This window comes from Nansenia antarctica (assembly GCF_963989245.1).
Source record: "Nansenia antarctica genome assembly, chromosome: 18".
In the NCBI taxonomy this organism is placed as follows: Eukaryota; Metazoa; Chordata; class Actinopteri; order Argentiniformes; family Microstomatidae; genus Nansenia; species Nansenia antarctica.
This window is the reverse complement of record NC_137691.1, coordinates 13,709,297-13,727,283: the sequence shown is the minus strand read 5'-3', so window position 1 is coordinate 13,727,283 and position 17,987 is coordinate 13,709,297. Positions and strand designations below refer to the sequence as shown.

At 43.6% G+C, this 17,987-nt stretch overlaps 3 protein-coding genes across 4 annotated transcripts; all 3 read left to right on the top strand.

Moving 5' to 3' along the window:
* Positions 1-1,406: 1,406 nt before the first annotated feature.
* On the top strand, positions 1,407-8,372 carry LOC308173223 (ras-related protein rab7-like). The gene is made up of 6 exons (XM_080548220.1): positions 1,407-1,665; positions 4,461-4,523; positions 5,149-5,275; positions 5,793-6,011; positions 6,527-6,655; positions 6,853-8,372. Exons 2-6 carry the CDS (start codon positions 4,471-4,473, stop codon positions 6,946-6,948), a joined length of 624 nt encoding a protein of 207 aa, XP_080404346.1. The 5' UTR covers positions 1,407-1,665; positions 4,461-4,470; the 3' UTR covers positions 6,949-8,372.
* Positions 8,373-9,362: 990 nt separating this feature from the next.
* Positions 9,363-12,218, top strand: LOC308173285 (uncharacterized protein). Of its 2 annotated transcripts, none has more exons than XM_080548292.1 (4): positions 9,363-9,418; positions 9,727-10,085; positions 10,261-10,455; positions 11,303-12,218. In XM_080548292.1, exons 2-4 carry the CDS (start codon positions 9,750-9,752, stop codon positions 11,648-11,650), a joined length of 879 nt encoding a protein of 292 aa, XP_080404418.1. In that variant the 5' UTR covers positions 9,363-9,418; positions 9,727-9,749; the 3' UTR covers positions 11,651-12,218. The 2 variants fall into 2 exon arrangements, with proteins under 2 accessions (XP_080404418.1, XP_080404419.1); XM_080548293.1 differs by having other exon boundaries at positions 9,379-9,418; positions 9,736-10,085.
* A 1,218-nt stretch (positions 12,219-13,436) lies between these two features.
* Positions 13,437-17,841, top strand: LOC308173377 (actin-related protein 2/3 complex subunit 4). The gene is made up of 6 exons (XM_080548392.1): positions 13,437-13,490; positions 14,859-14,977; positions 15,281-15,392; positions 15,731-15,826; positions 17,028-17,198; positions 17,310-17,841. The coding sequence occupies exons 1-6, from the start codon at positions 13,488-13,490 to the stop codon at positions 17,313-17,315; spliced, it is 507 nt and encodes a 168-aa protein (XP_080404518.1). The 5' UTR covers positions 13,437-13,487; the 3' UTR covers positions 17,316-17,841.
* Positions 17,842-17,987: the final 146 nt, after the last annotated feature.

Here is a 17,987-nt window from a genome sequence, read left to right as displayed (position 1 = left end):
AACACATTTTCAAAGATTTAAATTAATCTCTGGCACCAGCTTCTTGAATAATGCATATCAGAGTTTCTGAGTTTGAGTCTAAAGCGATATCTTAAGTTAGCAAATGTTGATAGCTCTTTACTCCCACCACACCGCCAGCCAGTAAATAGCCATCAACATTTGCTAAGACATTGCTTTCAACTAACTCATCTGACATGATGGACTGACCACTATTCCCCTTTGCTCCTTCCCCTCTCTAGTAAACATATTTCAGCCACGTCCCAGTAAATCAGTCAGGAATTGAAGGCAGTCCATCACCCTTTGAATACATAGACAAGCAAAGAAGACAGAATGGCTTCAGCAAGCAGCTATCTAGCAGTCTTGGCTTTCAGAGGCTGGGATGAGATGGGGCACAACAGCACTCACACATGATTAGCCTATAATAGGTTTCAGGGCAGGAATATACTCAAGAATCAGAGTGTTACAGCAGAGCCAGGGCATATTAAATAAAGAATTCACTCATTAATATCAATACTAGTCAAGAAGGTAATGACTAGTAGATATCAATATAAGGGAAGATGAGTTTTGGGCTACATAAGGCCATATTGCGTTATCCTTTTCGTCTAAGAGTGCCCTCTAGTGGACTTTATCAGTGTTGTCCTCGTCGCTGAAATGGAATAATATTATTCCGAAGTAACAGCAATTTCCATACCCTGGTGTTATTTATATCTATTTAAAAAAAAACTAAATCAACTGTTTTATAATTAAACATGATACATTCAAACGTAATCAACCTATCTGCCTGCCATGTCCTCAACTGTCTGCCTGTCTGTTTTGATCAATCATTAATGGAAATACCGAGCCATAAGGAAGGCTATTGTGAGGTTTTATCAAATCTTACATAATAGTAAATTATTTCCAAAGTGTCCATACAATTTGGAGAGCTGTTTTAATATAACAAAAAAAGGACCGAGTCATTCTAATTATTATTGTACATCTCTTCTGCGGGCGTGGCGTATATATACTAGTAGGTGCGTTCGTAAATTCGCTCTGAAAGCGGCGGAGCGCGCACACGTTCAACGTCGACATAGAGCGACCGAGTCATTTGATTGGACAAGAGGCATCCCAGGATTGCTGATCAGATTTCTTTCAGATTTTTCAGAGCGAATGTACGAACGCAGCCACTGTTGTGGGTGTGCGTGATCACGTTACAAACGCGATGACGTTATATAACTGTGTTGCGTGATCACGTTACAAACGCGGTGACGTTATATAACCGTGTGCGTGATCACGTTACAACGCGGTGACGTTATATAACCGTGTGCGTGATCACGCTACAACGCGGTGACGCTAGAGTTGTTTTGAAGGAAGTCAGGAGAATCAAAAAGAGAAAAAATCGCGATCGTGAAAAGCAGCTGAGACAACCAACCCCATCTGATCTCCTCTAGTGTTACTAGGTAGAGTTCACTACCGCTACATATCTACACACTGGCAGTGGGGATATTTTTTTAGAGAAGCTGAAGGCGACAGATTAGATAGATTCCGCTATTATTATTCTCCCACCAACACTTTGATATATTACATCATCGTTCGCTAAAACTGTATCTTGCATTTCTGAACATTTCTACCCAGCGAGATCGCAGCGAAAAAAAAAAAAAAATCTACCCGCTGTTTTCTAAGTTAAAGGTAAGTTGTACAGAAATGTTTCTGACAGCGATCAGTATGTTTGACCGGAGAGTTAGAGGAGGGTTAAGGGCCTCTCAGTCTCTCTGATGGGGTTGAGCAATACTGTGATGGGCCTGTTAACAACATCTATATGGGCCTGTTCTGTCCTACTGCGTCCGGACGTGATGTCCCACCTCAGCTACGAACCACTGAACCGTTCAACCTTTTAGGCTTTGATCACTACTAGACCGGTGTCTACCACCGAGATATGGACTTTGCGGAATCTGCACCATGCATGACCGATCCTTAACACGAAGTCACGCAATCTTTCCAGGACTGTTATAATGGTTTGTTTTGTTGACTAGGGGGGTAATCGCTATCTATTATTCATTCTTGAATGTTTGTAGATGATTGTGTTGTGTTGTATAGCCCCTCACCTCAGGTCCCGTTTGGGGTTTTAAGGTCGGGGGAATGTTTCTCCCATGGGATGCAGGAGTATCATGGGTTGCAGATTAGTCTAGTACTAAGGCGTGGGGAGGGCAATGTTCACTGTCAAATTGTCAAAAATGTAACCTAACCTACATTATGGCTCACTGCAATGCAGGGAACTATTTCAAACACAACGTGATTCTATTATTTCCATTAAGGCTTCGTTTAATTTTGGAAGTTGGTTCCCTCTGATATGTCTGTCAGTGACATTATACATGGACATATGTTATGTAGGTTTCCAGCTTATAGAGTGGATAGGGTTGTAGACAAGACAGTTGTCCCATCTCACCCTACAGTGATCCAGGGTGCTGACAGCCAGGAGGGAGATGTGTTGTAACTTTGTGACGTGTTGAAGATGAGTTGAGCAACAACATGCCTCATCAAGGCTGTGCACACATCTATTATTAGGCTTAGAGTGTGTTTGTGTCTGGGTGCTTGTCTGTGGCTGTTTGCGGTGCATACAAATCAGTTGCACTGATTTACTCTGGAGTTCTAGCTGCCTCTTTTGTGTGCAGTGTTCAGTGAAGTGTTAAGAGTCCAGTACCAGCATTTTCTCTGTGTGGGGGGGGTGGAGGGGCAGAAGGCACTCAAGAGTCCTGAGTCCAAAACAAAAACTAACACTGCTTTGGTTTCTCTGGAGTCATGTTGTGCATATTTATGAGGTGGTGTTCCGAAAGGCAAGACACGTCACTCACGGCAACCATGAATCACTGCCTTCCTGGTCGGTGGCCTCTCTCTGTGAGCTCAAGGGTCAAAGGTCAGTAGTCAGGGTCGAGGGTTCCCCCGTCTGCAGTCATGTGACTGTGGCAGTGTTCCGAGCGTGCCCAGTGTGTCACGCTGCTCTGCTGAAGAAGGGCTGTTCTCCACGCTTCCAGAGTCACATACTAACACTACACTTGACTTGTCACGGTGGAGGAGGACAGAAGGGTTGTTTTTGTACCCAAAAGAAAAAACTTAGTGGACTTGACCAACGGTGTGTGTCCACCAGATTTCATGTAAGCTGCGTGTGTTGGTAAATGAGCAGCTTTGTTTGTAAGTATGGGTGCCATTGGTCATTTTACTAAGGTCTTGGATTTGCCGAACAAGTTCAACGTCTTTAGTGTGTGTATGTTTGCTGCATCACACAGATTGAGCAGTCTGTCTGTCTGTCATGGTTGCCCTTAGGGCAAGCCTTTGTCTGCTGACAGGGTCACCCATGACTTGCGGTGTCGGGGTCAGAGAGGCCTATGGGGGCTAGTTTGAGAGGAGACAGACTTTATGAGATGCCCATTAGAGTGCTGTAAGAGGCTAGGTCTAGACTATGACCAGGCTGTTGATGGATGGCAACAGAGAGAGGAGCGAATGTCCTGTCAGTGACCCTGATTCTGGGCTCTAGCTCAACAGAGACACGGGGGCCCGCGGCAGACAGAGAGAGACAAGAGAGTGCGAGTATGAGGGAGAGGAGGGTGTCAGTGCCAGGTGTGTATTAGGAAATTACAACTGACTGGCTTGAAAACAATAGACCGGTCAGAGAAGTATGACGCGGCCAGACAGGACATCCTCGACCGTGTTAGGGATCGGTATCTGTCGAGAAGAATGGATAGGCTAATATAAGATGGGGAGTATATTTGTGCATTTGCATGAGCAGTTGCCCCTAAGCGGCCCTATTTGTTGAGAATGAGCATCACAAAGGCTGTTATTCTCAGGCTACATTGTGTTAGCCTACTACATTGATTTTCTTGATGAGAGACACCCAGTGGATTTGAACGGATCACTCGCGGGGTTATGTCCTCAATATTATCTGCGTCAGTGCCTATAATCTCAGAGCCTTGGTTCTCACCAAGAATTCTTGGTTAGAGTCTGCCGGCAGTGTTGTAGCCTCAGCACCCGAGGAGATTGGTAAACAATCAAAAAATAAATATATATAAGAGTTGGTTCCTATAATGAGAAGCATAGTGATGCAGCCGAGCCCTCAGCTTCACTTCCTCTATGTATGTGTGTGTGAGAGAGAGAGGGCGAGTTAGAGAGAGAAAGAGAATGATGTGTCGCTCGTGACTTGGCCAGAGGCTTAGAACACATGACTGGAATGAATGGAGCTCAAACCGTAGCCCAGTCACACAGTGGCATACTGTAGCACTCTAAACATATGACTAATACACACACACACACGCACACACACACACACACACACATCATATAGCCTAGCCTAGCATTGTCTACACACAGGGCCACGCATCATTGAACAGAACTATAAAATATGAAGTGTGTGTATTCGGCTGCGCCGTGTACAATGTAGCCTAGCATACGACGTGTTTGTTGACTTTTTTGTGTCTCTGGTCTCTCCTCAGACGTGACAGAATGACATCCAGGAAGAAAGTGCTCCTGAAAGTCATCATCCTTGGGGATTCTGGGTAAGTTACAGACTCTTTTTGGCTTATCTTGATGCCTGGCTATGGTTTTCCAGTTGAACGATAGACTGCTGATGTCGACGGTCTTTCGGGTTAACCAGAAACATGTCTGCAATCTTTATGGCCAGAATATTCACTAACTATTGTGGTTATGGACTTTCACTTTCTGTATATGTTGCATGGCTTGACTTTTCATTGCTCTATTTATTTGCTTTTATTTCAATTTCCCCTCCTCCTTCTCTTGCTTCCTCTTGCACAAATAGCATTCTATGAAATCTGATCCTACTATTTTCTCATGTTGTTTCATGATCAGTCAGCACTAGTGTAATAGTGCAATAGTGTAACAGTCCATATAGACTAGACTCCATCTGATGGGCTTTTAAGTGTCTGGTCTCTCTCTCTCTCTCTTTGTCTTTCTCTTTCTCCCTCCGCCTATCATTGATTTTTGATATGAGTCACGGTTCCTCTTTCACCATTGGGACCGGATAGAGTAAAATGCAGCCATGCCAAGTCACAGCAATTCATCAACCAATGGTCACAGCAATTCATCAACCATTAACACCATACCTCCCCCTGCTGTTTGCTCACCCTCTCCTGTTCTCTCTTTCTCTCTGTCTCTCTCTATCAGTGTTGGGAAGACCTCCTTGATGAACCAGTATGTTAATAAGAAGTTCAGTAATCAGTACAAAGCAACAATAGGAGCAGACTTCCTGACCAAGGAGGTGATGGTGGACGACCGGCTCGTCACTATGCAGGTACAGACCGCAACGCAGCCACAGCGACACCAAAGTGAAGAACATGTCTAGAAATACGTAGTTGGGCTTGGCAAACAGGGTGGTGTCCGACTCGGGAATCAGAGAGCAGAGAGCCAAACTGCTGAACTGGGAATCAGAGAGCAGCCAGGCCAAACTGCTGAACTGGGAATCAGAGAGCAGCCAGGCCAAACTGCTGAACTGGCAGTTCCAAAGAGAATATGAAGGACTAATCAGGGATTTACATACAGTTGGAAGTTCATCCGCTTTGTTGAAGATAGAGTTTATCATCAGCTTTGTTTAAGATAGAGTTTATCATCAGGTCGGTGTGATTTAGTCAAATCTGGTACTGGTGTGATTGAATGTAAGGAAGACCAAAGACATCCGATTACGTGATACTCTTTAAGTGTGTGTTTTGATCAAGAGGCTTAAATCTCATCCTACTTCAGAAGAAAACTGTTGGCCAACAATAGTTAATCCTCTTTCCTTCCCCCCCCCCCCACCCCTTCCTGGTCATCAGATCTGGGACACGGCCGGGCAGGAGAGGTTCCAGTCCCTGGGAGTAGCGTTCTACCGTGGGGCGGACTGCTGCGTGCTGGTGTTCGACGTGACCGCGCCCAACACCTTCAAGACCTTGGACAGCTGGAGGGACGAATTCCTCATCCAGGCCAGCCCCCGAGACCCAGAGAACTTCCCATTCGTGGTGTTAGGCAACAAGATCGATCTGGAGAACAGACAGGTGGGTTCTGACTTCACAACGACTGGAACAACGACTACTACTTGGTCCAGTAGTTTGTGTCTGGGCCTTGTGTCTTGATTGCCACTCGTATGTGTGTGAACATCAATCCAGCTTCAAAGAGAAACTGAAAGAAGCTGCTGTCCGAAAATAAATTAAGGTTTTAGCACAGTCTGACTTTTGCCCTGACGATAATACTGTCGTTTTGGTGTGAGCTCTCTGTCTTCTTCTTTTATTTGGATGCAGATATGGTGTTTGAAGCAAACGCAGCTCTCAAATGTGCTGCTACTTGTCATTTTATTTTAATTATGTTATCTTATATTTTATTTACTTCATTTTTCTTAGTTTTAATAAGTGAATGCTGTTCACTAATTATTCCTTTGTTGATTGATTTTGTAATGTTTGATTCTGAGTCTGTCTTTTATGTGGACCCCAGGAAGAATAGTCTTCACTATGGTGATGACTAATGGGGATCCGTTTAAATAAACAAATAAACAAATCCCTACGCCGCACCGCAGGTGACGACAAAGCGGGCTCAGGCGTGGTGCCAGAGTAAGAACAACATCCCCTACTACGAGACCAGCGCCAAGGAAGCCATCAACGTCGAGCAGGCCTTCCAGACCATCGCACGCAACGCCCTGAAACAGGTGGGTCGCCTTGTTGCCATGGCAGCTGACAGAAGGAAAAGGGGGAGGGTGGTCGATGTACAGTATTATCATTATTGTTTTCAGTGAAACGGTGTTGGTTGTGGACTATTGTTGAGGCTCGGTCTGAGACAAGTAGCACACCTCTGGTTTGTCTTTCTTATTACCGTCTCTCTCTCTTCTCTCTCTCTTCCTCTCAGGAAACCGAGGTGGAGTTGTACAATGAATTCCCGGAGCCCATCAAACTGGATAGGAATGACAGGGCTAAGCCTTCAGCAGAGTCCTGCAGCTGCTGATGGGTGGGGAGACTTGGACTGTCTTCTTTGGTTTTGTCGTCTCAACACCTGCTTCCCCCCCTCCCAAGGAAAGGACTGCCCCTCTGGTCTTCTGCACCCATGTTACATTCCCCTCCCACCAGGATCCCAATGATTACCAAATTACACAGACACATGGGCGCATGGATGTATGCCATGTACACTCTGACACACATCCACACACACACACACACACACACACACACACACACACACACACACACACACACACACACACAAATACCCATATGCTGATGACTCCATTTCCCCAAAATGATGTGAGAGAAGAATGACACCCCCACTGACCTCACATTGCATCACAGTTCCTGACTCAATATCACGAGTGACCCACCTACCCTTCCCCACCTGTCTGTCTCCCCTTCAGTCTCTCTCCCATTGAGGAGGCAAGATGGAGTTGTGTCCTAAGAGTGCATTTGGGAACTCAAGGAATGGCTGATGCTCCATAATGCGAGATGATGTCGACTTGGGTTCAGCGTCCCGAGACTTATCTTATCCTCTGTGTTTTCTGTTCCTCAGAAATATTTTTGTTTTGACTTGAAGTTCTCTCTGCTGCCTACCTACCTAACTGATGAGAAATAATCAGCTGTACTAGAGGGTTTTTTTGTATTGGTTGTAGATGTAGTCTTAAGCCAATCAGGAGCATATACTCATTGTTTTTGCACATTGTTGTTGTTGTTGTTTTTTTGCCTTGAAATCTTATAATCTGGGAGGGTGGAAGGACTGATTTGGCAAGCCACAAACAACAGCCCCACCACTCGCACCCACCCTTTTCAAATATCCCATGGGAGCCTGTTGATTGAAGAAGAAAAAAAACGAATACAGTGTGACCATGTCCTTTGTAGGGAGTGCACTGTACATTGATTGTCTTATCAAATGTCAGGGTAAATATTCATCAGTAGCTGAGTTACATAAACCCAATTAAAGACAAGGAGAAAGTTGTTATGATATTAATACTGCTTACTACTTAGTTCTACTAGTGCTACTACAATGTACTGTATGTACTTTGTCAGCCATCTTGTTTCAACACTGTTGAATTATAGATGTCATCTTACATCTGTCCAATGTCATGTCTGTCTTTATTTCTACTGCCCCCTCTCTCTCTCTCTGCTGGTAGCTCAGGTTGGCAAGAGTTTGTTAATAAGTGCTTAATAATATTACTTTTTAACAGATTGTTTGTGTACAGCACTACTATTGTGTGCAGATATAACAGGGACAGGGGGGGGGAAAAGCTGAGATGAAACACAGTTCTGTTCTTTACCAACCACAAGACTTGCCCTGGTATTATTCGTCTTAATTAAAGAGTCAGTGCTATGCCAATGATGATGTAAAAAAAAAAAAATGAAGTATTGGGATTTCAAAAGCAATGAAAATAAAAGGTTCTTGAATATAAACGGCTTTGTTTCAGTGTGATTGTTGTTGTTGGTTTTCATTTATGACCAAAGCTTAAGGCAACATGAAACACAGATGAATTTCCCAGACTTCACCTATTATGATATTACTGGACTGTAATTGTATTGGGGGAAATTGCTGTACAGGGTGCATAATGTACACACAAGCTCACTTTGTGATGCTTTACTGGACAAATAAAGAACATCAGATGTCTGTGCGCGTTGACATAAGCCTAGTGTGGCTATTTCTTTCAATAATAAACTTCATTGGGTCAGTCAGTGTGTGATATTAAATCAACGCTGGCAAAGTATTTACCTCTACATTCCCTGATAACGCTCTTGATCTTCATGAACTATTTTAGTTTTATAATTTTTGTCATCTCGGTTTCTTGAAGATGGAGTGCATCGTTTTTCATTACGACTAATTAGGCCATAATATATAATATTGTAATAATTATGTCGGTGAAGGGGGTGAAGAGGGGGTGCATATCTCCATTTGTCAATGAGCCACGCGAGGGCGTTTTGCTGTGTTAGTTTATACAAATTAAATCGTTCGTATTGGAGTGCCGTTTCGGTTTACCGGGATGGCCTTAGTCAATTTCGATTGCCCGCCCTCTGAACGGTGGCTTTACAACGAGTAGTTTGTCAAATACTGTCTGTTTTTCAAACATTTGACTCCTAAAGTGGGTGCCCCCATCCGATTTAGCGCCGCGATTGTGACCCACCCTCTTGACTTTCTCTGTTTTCTAGGACATCTCGACTAGTGACAGATATGGCCGTGATACAGCGATAATGTCATCGTGTCAACTTTCAAAAGGTCACTGATTATTACATTAAAACCTTCCCCAATGATAGAAAAAACACCTCTAAACTACCGTCAAAAGCACAACTCCGAACACACGGCAACGATCGGTGTTGTTGTTCTCAATCACGTCCGCGTGGTGGTTATAAGGGCCAGTCAGGACGGGGGCGGGCCACTACCAGACTAGCCCAGGCGAGGAGAGGAGAAGGTCCGTAAGAGATTACAGATTTGAAAAGATCAGGTTTGTAATTGTTACATTTAAAATATATAGGGGTGTAACGTTACGGTACAGACACATTTCAGTTTGTGGTGTCTTGAATATCCTTTTTGATCACATACTGTATGTTTTTTTTGCATGAGATATGTCTCTGGTTTTAAGTTATGAGAGTAGAAACGCTAATATTTGTTATTATTATATTACAAAATGTTTCACACAAAGCACTGTAGAGTTTAGAGTACATTTTGGGCAATAACTCTATGGATGCATACCTGTACTTTCATCCTACTAAACATTAAACAACTAACTCCTGCGATCGGTGTTTCCCAAAGCTCCTAAAGCTCCTATAGGCGCCATGGCCGACGACAGTGAGGGCACCGAGACCGAGGTGGCTCCAGCGGTGCCTGCGAGGAGAGCGTCTTCGGGTAGAAAGAAAGAAACTCCGTATATGACTGTTACCGTACCCGGCGACACTCCGTCCAAGAATAAAAAGAAGAAGGGCAAGCCGGGCAAGTACAGCGTGCTGGTGGTCGAGGCCATTAAGACCCTGAACGAGAGGCACGGCTCGTCCCTGGGGAAGATCTACAACGAGGCGAAGAAGGCGGCCTTCTTTGACCAGCAGAACGGCCGGACCTACCTGCGCTACTCCGTCAGAGCCCTGGTGCTGAACGACACGCTGGTCCAGGTGAAGGTATGTATATAGCCTTTATTTATTTATGTAAACCAGCTCTTTTTCCCTTCTTGTTTTTAGTATTTCTTTCCTAGCACCAGGGGAGCCCCCCCTCCCAAATTTCGTTGTATGGTACCTGTACTGTATTAATGACAATAATTTAAAGACCATTCATTCATTCATTCATTCATTCAAGGGCCTGGGGGCGAACGGCTCGTTCAAGCTCAACACCAAGAAGTTGGAGGAGAAGAGGAAGAAGAAGAAGCCAGCAGCCAAGAAGACCCCAACGAAAACCACAAAGAAAGCGACTCCTTCTCCTTCCAAAGCGACTCCTTCTCCTTCCAAAGCGACTCCTTCCAAAGTTGTCGCGGCCAAGAAGCCCAAAGCAAAGGTGAATGAATGAATGAAAGCTTTATTTCGAACATACATCTTTATTTATGTAAACCAGCTCCTTTCCCTTCTTGTTTTTTTAGTTTTTTTTCTTTCCTAGCACCAGGGGAGCCACCCCTCCCAAATGTCGTTGTTTGGTACCTGTACTATAGCAATGACAATAAAGACCATTCATTCATTCATTCATTCATTCATTCAAAAACAAGAACAAAACAAAACAAAACACTATTTACTTAACATGTCCGAAAAGGAGTAGGAAGAAGCATATTATGCTTATTTAATCCTACCCCTTCTCCAATACTCAGAGATTAATAATTAATAATCTGCAGTTGACTTCAATATTAATATAATATTTTTTTTAATTAAATCAAATTTATTTAAGTATTTACATATTTACCAACAATAGAAAACAGATAATGTAAATAAACAAATAATCTGTGAAAACAACTGGTGACTATCAAAGCCCTTCTTCCTCCTCGTACCTGTTGAAAGCCATGTTTTTATATCGCTTTTTGGGTCATGCTTGGACACCGCTTTAGCTCCACACTCAATCCGTTCCACAGCTTCACTCCACATATAGAAATACAAAAACTTTTTACCGTTGTACGTACATAAATATGTTTTAAATTGAACTCCCCCCTCAAGTTATAACTCCCATCTCTATCAAAAAGTTTTTTGGGAATATTCCCAGGGAGTAGGTAGTTATTTGCTTTATACATTATTTGTGCTGTTAGAAGGTGGACCAGATCCGTGAATTTTAATGTTTTTGATTTTAAGAACAATGAATTTGTGTGATCTCTATAACCGGAATTATGAATTAACCTTATGGCTCTTTTTTGCAATATTAGGTGGTTACCAGTCCGAAGAAGAAGACGACCCCCACCCCCGCTCAGAAGAAGACCGCCGCTAACGCGAAGAAGGTGGCCGCCAGGATCAAGAGGGCCACGGTGAAGGCTGCAGCCAAGGCGTCTGTGAAGGAGGCAGTGAAGCTTACAGCCAAGGCTGCAGAGACCACCGAGAAGCCATCAGCCACCAAGAAGCCAGCAGCCACCAAGAAGCCAGCAGCCAAGGAGCCATCAGCCACCAAGAAGCCAGCAGCCAAGGAGCCATCAGCCACCAAGAAGCCAGCAGCCAAGAAGCCAGCGAAGAAAGCCAGCAAACCCACACCCACCAGGTCCCCTAGGAAGAAGAAGTAGAAGACCACGACATAAGACTTTATTTTAAGATTTTTTTTATTTTTATACATTCTTTTTTTGTTATAAACAATGTATGGTTATACTTTTTAGTTTTGTAAAGTATTCATGGTTGGGCCTACGTGTACGTGCACTTAGGCTACACGTTTCTTTTTTTATTTTTCTATTTGTATTATGCTTGGGGCAGATTTCATAATGTTTTGATGTTTGCGAATTGTTCTGTTTGTGTTCATGTGTGTCTTGCATCGGGCCCCCCGCGGTCAGCAGGGATCAGGGCTTTAGCGCCCACGTTTGATTTGAATGGCAGGTGACGCCCCCAGAAGCAGGTAACGCCCCCATGAGCAGGTAACGCCCCCATAAACAGGTGACGCCCCCGTAGGTTACATTGTCCGATGCAAAATGGGCTACAAAAAAAAGTGAAACTGATTTATTTCCATCGACCTCATAATCATGTAATTGGTAATTTTGTGAAGAACTGATGGTTGTATTTTAGACTATTTGCCATTATGTATTGCCTATCGTTGCCTTCCAAATCCCATGCATCCCCTGTAAATAAATGTTGATGCATTCAGGTTGTCTCTTTTCATTTTTCACTGGAGGCTCAAAAAACGTTGTTTTATACAAAAACAAATATGATCAAAGTGACTATATAAAACACACATTGGTCCTATAGAAGGTGTCATTTTGGAGGTCTACTGGCATATAGGCCAGGATATGTATTGCTTTCTACATGTATATATTCTACAAACCCTACATACATACACGCACACACATTTGTGTTCCCACTGCACTCCACTTGCACATAACGTGCTGTCCCTTCTCAGTGCCTTTACTTGGTGTGTGTTGACATGACGTTCCTCGTTTTAAAGATGCTCATCAATGGGTAGATGGTGTTTCTGATTAAAACAAATAGAGGGTTTCAAGGCAAGTTTACAGAGGGGCTTTTAAGAGTGTCAGCAAGGGTGTGCCGGCGTTTGCTGCAGCCCAACATTAAAACGTGCTGCACTTGAGCACTTTTCCACATTAATTTAAAATAGATGCATGGGCACCACCAATCCATATGGGAAAGTGCACAGATGCATACTTCAGTAGAAGAGTAGAGAAATGGGACTCAGAACGTAGTCATCTAATAATGATCATGGCCTGAGCATATGAATCAGGCATTTCAGTTATAGACAGAAACAAAGGCTCAGCCTTTGTAAGTTCCCCCCCTGCTTTGGAAAAATAGTGGAGAGGTCCTTTTACCTTATAAGGAAGAAAACACCAGCTACAGCGATAAGAATGATGAGACAATTACCATCATTCAATATTAAATAGGCTATTGTCTCTTTTGACACATTTGAACGAATTAATTCTTTTTTCCTAAATGTGATTTGCATTCCCAAAATTGATTTGCAGATTATATAATTTTGGAATAGAGGTCTTCCACTGGTTTAAATTGGAATTTGAATTATATCCCTAAGTGGTTTTATTCAAACAAATAAAAAAATACGTAAATAATATGGTTGAAATAAGACCAAAACAAATACATTCATCTTATTCACTTTGAAAAATATCGTACATTTTGGGCATCACGTACTCAACCACACTCCCCTACGAGGTCCCGTAGATGGTACATTCTGGTGAGCACACAGCGGGTGCGTTTGTAAATACGCTCTGTAGATCTGATCATCACTCACGGAATGCCTCTCGTCCAATCAAATTACTCGGTCGCTCTATGACGTTGAACCCAGCGTGTGCTCCCGCGTTCTCAGAGCGAGTTTACGAACGCCACCCAGGGTCACGGAAGAGCCCTGACGACAAGTGGACTTCCGTCTTCTACCCCTGCGGATACAGAGAAATGGTAAGGGAATTTTAACATTTTACACTGAAATTACAGATATTATCCCAACAGTTCAACGTCAATCACACGACGAGGAATATATTCAAGCTGACATTGTAAGAGTGGCCATAAGGCTAGGTAACGGCTTCACACGCTGCTACCTGACCTGTCATCGGTGTGTCAGACAGCTAGCCAGCCAAGCTAACGTCTGGTACAATCCCCACCCAGATGTGAGATCTACATTCACTGGAACCTGTTTACTGAATCGAGTTATTCATATCAATACTTAAGACATTACCATGTTCGCAGATCAAACATCTGTTTGGGTGGGGGAGTTAGTTGCACATCTCTGGTCACTCAGCTGGCTGGTCCTCATCAGAGCCACACAGGCTACAACTCTACTAACTTCTGACTGGATTCATATCAACTGAGTTGATTGTAGACTGTTAAATCTTGAGTTATTGTTGCATTGTTAATAGTTACATAGGGCTGATTTCCATCATGTTCGTTTCTTCAGTTGTATCATTCAGTAGACTCAGAGCAGATGCCTAGGTCAGAACAGACAGACAGAGAGACAGACAGAGAGACAGACAGAGAGAGAGAGACAGACAGAGAGACAGAGAGACAGACAGACAGACAGACAGCCAGCCAGCCAGCCAGCCAAACAGTTCACTCACCCCGTCCACAAAAGGTCAAGGGGGAAAAAACTAAAGAAAGTGTAAGATTGGGCGTTTCAGAGATCCCTGAGCAAAGCTTTTGCCTTTCTTCTTTAAGCCTGCTTCATTGTGCAAATATGTAACAACTAACTAATTAGGCCTACCACTGTATATCAGTGAGCCAAACTCTTAGTTGATGACCCCATGCCTATGGCCAGATAACCTGCTGTGTGCCGAGGCAGAGATGGATGAGATATATCTATACAGGTTACTCTTGTCGGTTGTTCAATGGTTACATGGTTTTAAAATCATATCTGAAGGTTTGGTCACTGAGTCAACATTTGGTTTCACTGCTCCTTTATGCAGCTATCGTTATATATATCGTTAAAATATATAAGCCAGTGATGTAACAGTATGGTGAAGTTAGTGTTGTGCTGTTAGAAACTGTTAACTGTTAGATCTGCACACCTGAGCTCTATGTTGTTAGCCTCAGTCTAAGCCATTGCAAGGGAGGACTGCAGTATGCCAAGAATTCTAGCTGCAGGTTTCGACCTGCCTTGCCTGACAGCGCTTCTACATGCCCTTCAAGGTGTAAGATTTAGGTTAAAGGCCTATTATATACACTGTATGTACTGGGCTGAGGCGGTGGTTAGGATGACAGAATACAGTATGCGCTTCAATACTGACTGCTGTCCTTTTTTTTTTAACAATCTTCCCCACCCTCCTGTCCCAGACAGCGACTCTGCGCCCGTACCTCAATGCTGTGCGCGCCACTCTGCAGGCCGCCCTCTGTCTGGAGAACTTCTCCTCACAGGTGGTGGAGCGCCACAACAAGCCAGAGGTAGAGGTCAGGTGAGTTTCTGTCTGCAAGACTGTGTGTGTGTGTGTGGAGGGGGGGGGGGGAAATAGAGTGCAAAAAAGCATTTGCGGGCTTGCGTTTTTTCGGTCATTTGAACCCTATATACCACTGCATTCACTTAATTTTGCACAGATTTGAGTGTGCGGATGCTGCTTGTTTGCACTCTATTTGATACTCTTCAGCTCCAGTACCTCAGCTAAGTCTGATCACGGAAGAGCGGTGGTGTCTTCACTACTTTGTGAGTGTGAGAAAGAAAGTGAGCGTGAAGTGAACTTGTGTTTACTGTCCCCTCTCAGGAGCAGTAAAGAGCTGCTGCTGCAGCCCGTCATCATCAGTCGTAATGACAAGGAGAAGGTTCTGATCGAGGGCTCCATCAACTCAGTCCGAGTCAGCATCGCTGTCAAGCAGGTCAGTCAGCCTCAATGTGTCCTGATTTATACCACTGGGGTACTAGCTTCTAACCTAGTTTTAGGCACAAGAATCAGGTTTGAAAACGATGAATCCTTGTTGCCAAAAATAATCCCGTGGATTTTTAATTGCTTTCTTGTATACCTTTTTATATCGCAAACTTACCCAACAGAAGTGCCAGGACTGAAGCTGCAGCAGTGGTTTTCCATTATGTAGCTGACTATGCATTTTTTAATGATTGACATGATGTGATTGGCTTACTATTGTGATTTCACTACCAGAGCTGCCCGTCCTGTGATTGGGTTGAATCTGACTGCTCTGTTATGATTGGTCTGCAGGCAGATGAGATTGAGAAGATCCTGTGCCATAAGTTTATGCGCTTCATGATGATGAGAGCCGAGAACTTCTTCATCCTGAGGAGGAAACCAGTGGAGGTAAGAGACGACTGATGGCGAGGACGTAGGAGTCCTCTGGATGGGGTGGGGGAGGAGGAAGGATACAGACAATTCTTAATTTACAATTGAAGCAAATTACAAAGCTATGGGGGGGGGCCTTGCAGAGGGGCGTTAACTCTGGTACAGTCCAATCAGTCGTAGGGCCATGCCACATTATACTGTACTGAATAGCAGTGTGACTGCATTGTCTTTACGACAAGTGTCGTCATTCCGGCGCGACCCGCCTCGCCTGAACTACCTGTCTCGTGAGTTATCAGACACATCAGTGTGGATGGAGTTGCACTATCTATCGTAAGACAATGGTGTGACTGAATGTGGCTATTCAATTAAAAATGTTTCCTAACATACACAAAAGTGTATTAACTTTTTACCTATATTTACAGTGTGTTGGTTGCCTACAATTACTTTACCGCAGCAGTGAGTAGGCTAATGATGCTGCTAAAGTGAAGGCTGAAAATATGTCCTTTCAAAATAGAAATCCTGGGGCGCTTAGGTGGCGTAGCGGGTTAAGCGCTGGCAGGGTCCCCGGTTCGATTCCGGCCGGGGACATATCCTGCATGTCATCCCTCCTCTCTCTCTCACCCATCCTTCCTGTCTAAATCTTCACTGTAACTGTCAATAAAAATAAAAAATATGAGTGGGACTGCCCCACTCAGAAAAAATTACTTAAATCATTTTTCAAAATGAAAGTCATGCAACAACATAATTCTATTATTATTGAGGGGGGGACATGTCTCCCCTGCCCCCTCCTGTCTCCTACTGCCCTTGACTGACAGCCCACAAGTAGTCATATTCACACACCATACTCAGTGTGGGCCTCGTTTCCCTAAGCATTATTTGAAACACTTTAAACACAACAAATGCTGGATGTCCGGCCACTAGAGATTTGGCAGTAAATATAGCAAAACTGTTTATCACAGTGTCACATTATTCCATTAACCTAGAGAGGCCGGGCTAGCAATCGGAAGGTCGCTGGTTTGATCCCCCCCCCCCCCCCCAGGAGGGAGCTGCATGTGTCCCTTGAGCAAGGCACTTAATTGCTCCAGGGGTGCCGACTATGACTGACCCTGTGCCTAGAGCAAAAAAACCAAACAATTGACAGACAAGTTGATTGCATGGCCATAAAACAATTCTTATTATAACCATTCCTTTTCTTTCCCTGTCCTTTATTCTTCTCCAGGGCTATGACATCAGCTTCCTCATCACTAATTTCCACACGGAGCAGATGTACAAGCACAAGCTGGTGGATTTTGTCATCCATTTCATGGAGGAGATCGACAAGGAGATCAGCGAGATGAAGCTGTCTGTCAACGCCAGGGCCAGAATTGTCGCCGAAGAGTTCCTTAAAAATGTATGTCTGAAGTCCGCCTCTCTGTAGTGTTGTTTGCTTGTCAGTCTGTAGGTCTCTTTCAACCTTTTAGTGAACGCTTGTACATTTCATCTTTGTTTGTGATTTTTGCAGTTCTGATAAAAGACCCCAACATTCCTAATACTGATCACCAACGTCGCAATGGTTTCTTGGAGGACGCGCATCACAGGACAGAGAGATGGAAGAGGAGGGCCACTTGTGTGACCAGCCAATCGCAGCGGAGAAACACAAAAAGTAAAGATGCATCTGACCAGTCGGGTGTGGCCCTTCATAATCCAGGTATCCCTGTGCTCAGAAATAATGATGTTTGTACATATGAATATTTACAGCCTCATTTAATTTCTGCCTTCAGAACAAAGTATTAAATCAGGGCGGGTCCTTAAAATAGAAACCCCAAATCAATATTAATGAGCACAGGGAAACACTACGATTTTGTTCCTGATGATTTAAATGGTTTGTTTTATTTTGTTTTTTTTATATAAATATTATATGCACACGTATATCGTTTTTTGTTACTACAGACCTTCAACCATGAGGAAAATGAGTTGGTGAACATGTTTCTTGTCTTAATACATAGAGCAGACCCTATCATTGATGGACATGATTATGATGATAATAATAGTGCTGGCAGTGATTGAATAAAGGTTGAATAAATCCCTTTATCACTCTTGTTATTATTTTCCATGCACGTGTGTATTACTTGTTTGTTCTCACAACTCTTTATGTACGTCACTAGGATGTGATTTGATATTCTTGATTTAGTACAAGATT